At 44.2% G+C, this 9,843-nt stretch overlaps 1 protein-coding gene across 1 annotated transcript; it reads right to left on the bottom strand.

The window, feature by feature from the left end:
- Positions 1-1,024: 1,024 nt before the first annotated feature.
- On the bottom strand, positions 1,025-8,474 carry DNAJC25 (DnaJ heat shock protein family (Hsp40) member C25). Its single transcript, XM_064438773.1, has 4 exons — positions 8,088-8,474; positions 6,492-6,644; positions 4,322-4,792; positions 1,025-1,736 (listed from the first exon to the last, which is right to left on the bottom strand). Exons 1-4 carry the CDS (start codon positions 8,457-8,459, stop codon positions 1,614-1,616), a joined length of 1,119 nt encoding a protein of 372 aa, XP_064294843.1. The 5' UTR covers positions 8,460-8,474; the 3' UTR covers positions 1,025-1,613.
- Positions 8,475-9,843: the final 1,369 nt, after the last annotated feature.

The raw sequence follows: 9,843 nt of genomic DNA, 5'->3' as shown, positions 1-9,843 counted from the left end.
TTTAGCATGTCCCTGCCACACCACTACAGTGTCCCTAAGATCACCCCATGAAAGCAAGGTCAGCTTATTCTCAATACCTTAATGAGTTTTAAATTTAAATTGACCACTAAATACAAAATTAACTAAGCTTTTATCTACACTACATAAAACTGCGATGAAGGACAAATTTAGCAGCTCCTCTTCAATTTTACTAATGCATATAGAAGTTAGCCATTTAGTATAATACTTCTACCAAGCTTTTGAATATATATTATTTTACACAGAAAACTGAGACAACATTCCAAGAACTAGTGAAAGCTGAACTAGCAGAAGAGGCACAGAGAACAGAAACTCTTCCTCAAAGAATAAGGACAGGTCACCTTTGCAGAATCAGCAACGTCTTGCTTCAAAAATTAATCAATAAGCATTTTAAAACTTTGGGCTATTATGGGCTTTGGCAGGAGTAGCAGGTTCAAGAGCTTCTCTCCCAGAACTGATCTCCACAGAAGCCAGCTAACTTAGCACTGTTTTCAGCAGAAATGCTTCTGAGGAACTTGCTTTTACAGAAGTGACAAATGGAGCAGCCCAATCTGGCTATGCTGCCCACCTGCCCCTTCCCCAGTAAAATTCCTGAATAGAAATATGGCAACACACCAGCAAACCATGGAAACCCTGACCTGGGCTGAGTTACAGAAGAAACCACAGTGCTTTGCTCTGCATTATTTATTTTAAGTACTCTGAGTCAGAAGAGATAAAGAATACTTTAGATTTCAAATTTAAAACAAATTCAGGATGTATATTATATAAATTTTTTATTTACATAAGGCATCAAAATTGCCCTTTTTAACAAAAGGGTCATTTTCCCTTTTACCACTACTTTGGTGAAAGAAGTGTCACATTTACTAGACTAATACTCATTGGTATACTTGTTCTGAACAAGCAGGTACAATCCAACACAAGATGAAGAACCAAGTGCAAGAGATCTAAGCATACTATTAATGAAACACTGTGTCGAACAAAGAATTAAGGCTTGTTTGCATCACAATGATCATCAATCACGCATCATTTATTCCCACAAAGAATAAAATTCATTTCCAGCTGGAGCAGGAATAGCAAGAGACAAAGTCTTGTATAATCCCCATATTGTCTACATCAAAAAACAACTTGGCATCTTAGAAATTAGATTGAGAAGCAGGGGGAAGAGAGAGCAAAACAGAAGATGGCCCTTGCTTCAGGATCAGTTATAAGCACTTCCAGGGCCCTTCAGAAGGCAGAAACCCTTCAGTTTAAAAAGGAAAAACAGGACCTTCAAGGACTGATCTAGAAACATTTTCCAAAAGACTAAATTTATGGAACCATTGATCATTAATACGAAACATTTAGAGAAAATACATCGTTTGGAATAATGAATTCCACACTTATATCCCCAAGTAAATGGCATATATATATATTGAGCTGAGCCTCTTTAATAAGTCTGACTTATAAAAATGGTAAACCAGTATTCTTTTTCGTCCTGATTTACTAATTCCTGAGTTTTAGATCACTGCTGAGCCACAGCTGACAAAACTCTGAATGATGTAGTGAAAAGTTTTGCAAATCACCTTTAACATTAGACACATTTTGTTCATCAACTTTCAGTCATCAATAAAAGTGAGTCGCCCAGGTCTTTCATTCTTCATCCACCTCCGATACCTCTTCCATCGGGGATCCATGGCCATTTTCTTCTTTAGCTCCTCCTCTTGTTCTTTTTTATAGACCTGACAGACAAAAAGAGTTTTTAATAAGGTTCAAGAAACAGCTTAAGTGAACCTCAAGGGCGGGTGTAAGCATTGGTACTTCAACCACTTGGCAGCTTCTTGTTTTTACAGAAGACTGAATTGCAACACAAAAGCAGACCTTGACCGAGTGCAGGAGTAGCAGCGTCATCTGAGGAGCCTACTGGCTGTAGTTGAGATGCTTTGCATTTTTGCTGAGAGCAGAACCACCTTCTTGGAAGACAGTGCTGCAATCTCCAAAACTTTTTTGCTAAAGAACTAGATGCCCACGAATTCAGCAAATTAAAATTTACAGTAAAAAATGGCTAATGCTCAGAAAGCTAAATTTTGAGTCCCTTCTCAGCACGCATACTGTTCAATGCAGTTGCTCAGCACCTCACTTTAGCTCTCTTCCCCTTTCAAATTCATTGTCTAGATAGACTCCTGCTATGGAACTTTTTATTCCTAATTAAGTTTCTTAACTAAGTGAATATCTCTGCCTTAAGTTTTGGCGGTAATTTCATTCTGTTAAGAAATGGTGTCATTGTAATGAAATCTCGATATCTGCAATTATCAAAGTCAAGTATCTTAAAAAAGCAATAGTGTCTGCATTTTTATTCTGCAAGGCCGTTTATACAGATACAGCCAGCATAAATCTCAACACCATAGAGGTTTATGTCATCTGACTTCTTTCTGGAAGGGAATTACATTTAAGGCTCTGCTATGCATGAACAAGATATTTAAAAACTATAGGATGGCTTTATAAATACACCAGCTCAATATTCAGTGATCATACAGGTTTTAAGAAGTTTTAGAAAAGCAACAGAGGGGAAAAAAATATTGTGGTGCTCCATGATGCACTGTGTCTTGAATTCCTGGCCCTCCCCATCCTAAAATGACGTTGGAAAACTGAACAATATACAGGCATCTCCCAATGATCAAAGAACAGAGAAGCTTTTGCAGAGAAACACCTAAGCATATTTTTCTCCCTAGAAAAGAGATGACTGAGTTTCAAGTAAGACAGTAGTGGTACACAGGAGCACAGGTAGCAGGAGGTGTCTGGGTGGCTTCAGAAAAAAAGTGCCATCTTCTACACATACTGCTGAACTCACAACAAGGCAGCACAGCAGATACTGAAAGTTTTAATGCATTCAAGGAGCGACTAGATAAGTTTATTAAAGAAAAACTCATTAAAGCAGTTACCTATGAAGACACCATTTCCTTTTCAGGAAGTGTCAAAGCTGCAAATTATACTGGATAAGTATTGCTCTCTAGGTGCACCTTTCATGTATTCTTCTCTAAAAAATCAACTGCTGGCCACCACAGGAGATGCCTTTGGGCTAAACAAACTTCACTCCTGGCAAATACAGCTTTTATATTCAGTGACCAAAACATCACTAGTTAGAAACAGCATTGATCCCAACCCGCATCATTTTTTCCTCTAAAAGAACAGGATCTCCACCCTATCTTACTTTTTCCATACAACATCTGCTTTCACTAGTTATATTACTATATCTTTGGACTTCCACATTGTTCTCTAGCAAACCCATCATAATTCAATGTGTATATGCACCTGTCTGCTAATCCTTTCCTTATAGTAGCATAAATTTAACTATTTTTCCTCTTCCAGTTTCTAGATTAATCCACCCCTGCCTACTTTTAAATAAGCATTCTCTTATCTCTGGTGCCCTGCCAGCAGCAAAGGCAGTTCTGCCACCATCCCAGTTCTTTTCCCAGCATATGCGGAGCATATTCCTCTTCCCCTTAAACAGGCCAAGTTCGTGTTCTCAGTTTCTCTTCTGGAAACCTCCCACCCAGATGGCCCACAGATGAGCTTCTGTGGAACAATAAAAGTGTTTTGTCAGTCTGCCACCCCCTGGCATCCTAAGTCATTCTGGACTGCAATTCCATGCTGTGGCTAATATTCTTTCACTGGTCTCACAGAAAGCTAAAAAAAAAAAAATTACATATTGACTATTTCATAACTGTCTATCCCTGGCAAGAGCAGCAGTTGTGCCCAATCTATTTCATATACCATCTTTACTGGAGTAGGTATACAGCACAGCAAGAACAGTCCCTGACTCACTGAAGGCCAAAGAACTACTAATGGACAGTTTAAAAAAAAACAAATCACAAGCCAGGAATTAATGGATTAAACAACCGATGAAATAGGAGTTTCAGGTGATCCAGGTAATCCATATTACAAATTATTACTGTTTGGAGAACAGTCTTCAACCTACTGTAATAAATTTCTCAGACCGCATTATTATAAAAAAGCCTTTCATCAGATTCAGCTAAATCTTGCATGCACAGATTCCGTAACAGTTACGGGTGAATGTCCCCTGACTGAGCACAGCCCTTCCTATATCTATGGGCATGGTCAGGAGCTGCTGTCTACCAGTCCATAAGCATAGGAAGTCAAAGAAAACACACCGAGTGGCTGTCTACCAGTTTTCAATTTAGAAAGCAATACCTAAAATTGAAACAATGCTTCACACAGTCCTGTCCCAAGCACCTTCACAAAATAGCTGTTCTTACTCTGGGAGCACTGGATAACGAACATTAGCTTTTCCAGCAGAGCTACCCACCTCATAGTTTTCTCGTATCCACAGTTGCCGTTCAAGAAAGGTCTCTTTCTGATGATCTTCCAGGCTGTCAAACTGAGACTGAGACATTTTCATGTACCTTCGTATAATATACAGCTTCTCTTCCACGCCATACTCCTGCCCCTTAATAGTGAAACAATAAATCCACCAACAGTACCAAACTATGTATTTGCACAAGTAAAAAGGAGCGAGAAGGATCTGAAATAGAAGGATATCATATATCTTGGGCTTCTGATAACCGCCTTTTATATCTATTTTATTTTTAATAATGTCTTTAATGATTTCTTCTTCTTCTTCACGGATTTCTTCCTTAGACCGCCTGTTCTTGCCTTTTTCTTTAGTCTTGTTGAGTAAACCTTGTTGCCTGGCAATCTCAGTAGCTTGTATGCGGTATTTTGGCACTGTAGCTAGGTAGTTGATAGCTTCATTGTAACTGCTCCACCAGCTGAAGAACTGTAATTGAAGAACAGTAAAAGTGAAAAAACATGGTTATATACAGACACATTCCTATTTGGAGGTTTGCCAGGAAAAAAAACAACGCTGTCATACACCCTTAACCACAGTTACATTACAGGAAGGATAAAAACTGAATGCAACAGTACTTCTTCAGCGGTATTGTAGAAGCTATAATTAATTCCTCCAACTTAGTAAGGCACCTGGAAAACAGATGTACAGATGTGTATCTCACAGAAATATACAGCCATGTGGGAGGACAAGCAGACACCATTCAGACTGGTTTTGTTTACGAGGAGATGGTAATCTCCTGAAGCTTAATGCTAGGCTGTGACGGCCATTCTCAAAAGGTCCCTTGGATTCATATATAAAGTAGCTGGTATATGAACAGTCCACTATAAAATTGTTACCCATTTAAAATAGTTAATTAAACATGGATTAAGTACATGAAAAATCTCATTAGCCTGACTGGATTGACTTTACAAGATTCAACATCCCTTTCTGATCTCTAGCTACCCTCTGAATTTCAATGGGGGGGGGGGGAAAAAAACCTAAATCCCCAAACCAAACAACAAGTCAGAAATACAGTGCCTGGGGTTAACGTGTCTTCTTGGGGCAACTTTTTTCAAAAAGTAGCATTTCACACAGTTCACCAAGGCAAAGGGCAGACATGTACCAATCATACAACCTTAAGAAAGGTCAAGAAGCAGAAACACAGAAAGCAAGAGAGGCAAATCAGTTTACACAGATGTTTACACTGAATTTGCAATCATCTGGCAGCTGGGCTGCAGGGAAGTATCTCTACCTACAGCTGAAATAAGAGGTGAGATGAAATTCTGCCATTGGAAGTAAGTCTGAAGGGAAATTAAATATTTGGCTGCATATGCCATTGGAATTTATTATTCCAAGCTCTCAAATTCTGATCAACATATTATTGTTTTAACTTCCAATATCCCACTAAAAAGTGAGCTATCTGCACCACAGAATAAGCTGTTATCTTCGTCTCTTAAACTTTTAGTTATTTTTAATAATGTTTTGAACCAGTGACCAAATAGACACTAAAGAAGAGAATTATGCACCTTCCTCCACTGAAGTATTTGTCAGCAACAGTGCAAGTTTTCTCATCTAAAACACAGGCTGTTTTCTTGACCTTGGAACTACCACCTTTGGAGCAAACTTTGCTGAACCAAATTCACTTATCTCCCACCTTCACTGTGGTGTTTACAATACACTGCAATGTGAGATTCACACATTAGTAAACTCCTGATATTTAGTCCTGTCATCTGAATTTAGTTTGCAGTTAGTCTGGTTTTAAAAAGGAATTACGTATGCGCTTGACAAACTGACACATGCTGATTTGGAGCACTAGTCCTGCCTGTGCTCAGGAACAGGCTATTCTCAGCCTGCACTGAAGAACTACGTAACTTCCTTAGGAAAGCTGCACTTGTCTCTATGAAATACCCAACCATTAAAAGAAACTAACCTCTACCTTTGCCCAAGGTACCAAGGGCAGTCAAAAATCTTACTACATCCTGAGTTCAGATTTGTTATGGACACTACAGGGAAATTTACCACAGCAGATAGGAACAGGCCTCCTCACTGACGCTGTTCAGCACCTGGCACATTACGTGCACTGCAGATACTTATCTTCCGTGTTCAGAAACTCATGGCGCAGTGTCACGTAAACATGAAATTTTACCTGAAACATGGAGATGGCACACACCGTAACTAGAATCACTATTCTGACATCCACTTTTGGTGCCAATCTCCTGCTGTAGTAGTGATAGTAATGCCTGTAATACTCCTCCGGATGGTCCAACATGTAGTCATAATCTTTACGGGTTTCTTCATCCTGCAGGATGAGACCAAAAACATGCATAGTTTCAGACTCCTGTTCTCATTTACTCTGTTATAGCTGTGTTTTACATCCCGTTACTGACCACACTGCTGTAAAATTTGCAACAGCCTGATCGAGGATGGAAACCCAGAGGAATACCTTTGGTCCTTTTCTCACATTCTCAATTAATTTGTTCTCAGACTCGTCTGTCCACTCATATCTGACATATGTGGTCTTAAATGCATGAGCATATGCTGCCTGAAGACATATAATAAAGACAGGCAACTGAAATCCACATGGTAAGTATTTATAACTTCACAATGGGAAATACAGATAGACTAGAGTTAATAACAATCGCAGAGGAAAACATTCAGATAAAGAACCTCTTAAAAGATTGTTTTACAAATCATTTAGACTTAGCTTACAGTGCTGTGGAATCTGTCTAATGGAAGGCCATTTCAAAATCACATTGTTCTCATTTCTCAGAGTTTTTCTCATTTCACACACATAATTAAGATGTGAGAAACTTTATTTCATCAGCCTCAACTGCATTCCTTTCCAACCCCCCAAAAAGGTCCCTTTTTTCCCCTCCCTCACGGCCTTAAAACACTTACCAGTCTCTTTCTTCCGTTCCAGAGTTGCATCTTCACCAAGGTACACATACTTTGCCCTGATAAGCCTCCCCTACGCTACTCCAGCCACTGTGACTTTTTTTGTTCAAGGTAGAGCCCAGTTGGTTCATGTCAAGTACAAAAGGATTTTCAAGAGGACAAATTCTAAATACAACGGGATCTTCGAGACAACTATGTGCCCTCCCTGCACGCTTGGGCTGGCTGTTGAAGAAGGTTTTTAAGGTTGGTTTTTTTTTTCCACCCCCTCCCTGACCGCTGGTAGGAAGCAAGCCGGCCGGGAACACGCAGGGCCGGTGCTGCAGAGCCTGCCGCGATGCACACGAGTGGGAAGCTTAGGGGGCCTCATCCTCCCCCGGCAGAAGACACCTGCGAGGTGCGGAGGGCCCAACCCCGATGCCTAAGCCGAGCTTTCATGATGCACGCCTTAGGAACAGCCCAGCAAAATTCGGGGGGGGGTTTTACCCCTCCCCACGCTTTCTGAAGCAGGGTTTTTCTCCTCCCCGCAACAGGCGGGTGCTGAATTTTGCCGGCTGCGGTTAAGGCACGGCGGGGCGGCTCAAACACCGACCCGCCGGGGCGGCGCGGAGCGGAGCGTTCCCGCTCCCTGGCCCCGCACCTCCCCGCCCGGACGCCGCTCTCCGGTTCCCCAAACCAAGATCGCCGAGGGAAGCGGCGGCGCCGGGCAGGGCGCCCCGCATGCCCCCCTCCCGCCGCCGGCCCCGCTCCGCTCCGCCCTGCCGCCCCCCGGGGCGGCTCCCTCCGCCGGCCCCCCGCGCTGTCTCTTACCGGAGCGGCTCCGGCCGCGGCGGCGGTCCCGCTCTCTCACCTTGAGGGTCTCATAGGCGGTGGCGATGAGGAGGAACTTCTCGTGCGCCGCCTGCAGGCCGCCGCCGCCGCCCGCCGCCGCCGCGGCCGGCTCCCCGCGGTAGCGGTCGGGGTGGTACTTGCGGGCCAGCTGCCGGTAGGCGCGGGCGATCTCCGCCTTGCTGGCCTGCCGGCTGACGCCCAGCACCTCATAGCAGACCCGCCGTCCGCAGTACAGGCCCTCCGTCAGGCCCCGCGCCGCGCGCGGCAACAGAGCCGTGCACAGGCACAGATACAGTAACCACCACCGCCGGAGCGGAACGAAAACCAGGACCGGAGCCGCCACGCCGCCGCCGCCGCCGCCACCGCCGCCACCTCCCGCCGCCGCCGCCATTTCGCCGCCGCCGCCGGGGCCCGCGCCGCGCGGGGGCGTGGCCGCCGCCGGGGGCGTGGCCGCCGCGCGGGGGCGTGGCCAGCCGGTCCCCCCTCAGCGACACACACCGTCTCCAGCCTTGCCGATAAAGCCCGGGCTTGAAATTCCAACGTTTTTCCTGATTTCCCCCCCAGCCCGTTCCTGCTTGTTCTTTCTTCCAGGATTGAATCTTCTGAAATGATCCCCGACCTGGTGTTTAATTCAAGCTGGCTGTGGTGCAGTTGGGGTTTCGCCGCCTGTTCTGTTCAGGAGCAGCAGGATTTAAGCAGCAGCCCCCCAGAACACGTCCCGCGCGTGCATACATACAGCCCATACCCCTTGGAAGACATGGTGGGGAATGCTTCTCCTGCTGACATTTGATATACACGGCAGCAAAGGATAGGGTTAAAATACATTAAAAGGGACATTTGGTCTCACAGTGGCTATTGCAGGTCTGCCCTCTTAGATCTTTTTTTTTTTTTTTTTACCCAAAGACTTGCTTTGGAAACAAGGACTTAATCTCTACTTCAATATAACTGGCAGGCACACTACCTCAATATTGGATCTTTCCCAGGAAAAACAGATTTATGCTTGTTGCTGGAAATCTCCGCGACAGAAGTGCTCGGCTCATCGGCCAACACATGCTGTTCTTCTGCTAGAAATGAGTATGCATCTTGTCCTTCTGACCTCCTCTGCCCATCTCCTTTTTTGCATTAATAAAGGTTTATAATTTCCTTGAGAGATGGATGAGCCCCAAATCTGCTTCCCCCAAAAAATTCCACCTCTTCGCAGCTTGTTAGGGTCCAGTCTTGGTGTTGGAGGCCAACATTCAACCCTTCAGATCTTAGGCTTAACAAATGAAGCAAACATTGTCCATGGCCAGTTTTGCCACCCCCTTTTTTTTTTTTTTTTTTTGCAGATGAGAAAGAAGCTAGTTCTCTGACCCTGTGTTACCTGGGGCTCACTTCTGCCAGGAAGAACAGGCTCTGGGGCTGTAGGGAGAGGTCACCAGCTGAGCCCACGCCACCACAGGCAGCATTCAAAAAGCTGGCAAATGGGTGCCGCACACTCTGCTGTCAGTTATATTCCAGGGCTGTCTTGTTTTAGCGTCTGGCCAACATGCTCCTTACAGAGATTACATGTGGCACCGATGAGCTCAGGAGCAAGATGCTGTGTGGTGGTCACGCCTTTCTTCTGCAGCCTTAGCAACCCCAAAACACCATGTATGGCATTTTACAGTGCATCACTGCCCTGCTCCTGCTGGCCACCACTATTGCTGGTACAATAGATCTCCTCCAATATGTTTGTCACGGACGCTGCCCCACCACCACCTCAGCACAGGAGATGGAGGTGCCAGTGAAGGTGC

Source organism: Phalacrocorax carbo, chromosome Z (genome assembly GCF_963921805.1).
Source record: "Phalacrocorax carbo chromosome Z, bPhaCar2.1, whole genome shotgun sequence".
NCBI classification, from domain to species: Eukaryota; Metazoa; Chordata; class Aves; order Suliformes; family Phalacrocoracidae; genus Phalacrocorax; species Phalacrocorax carbo.
This window is presented reverse-complemented; position numbering and strand designations above follow the sequence as displayed.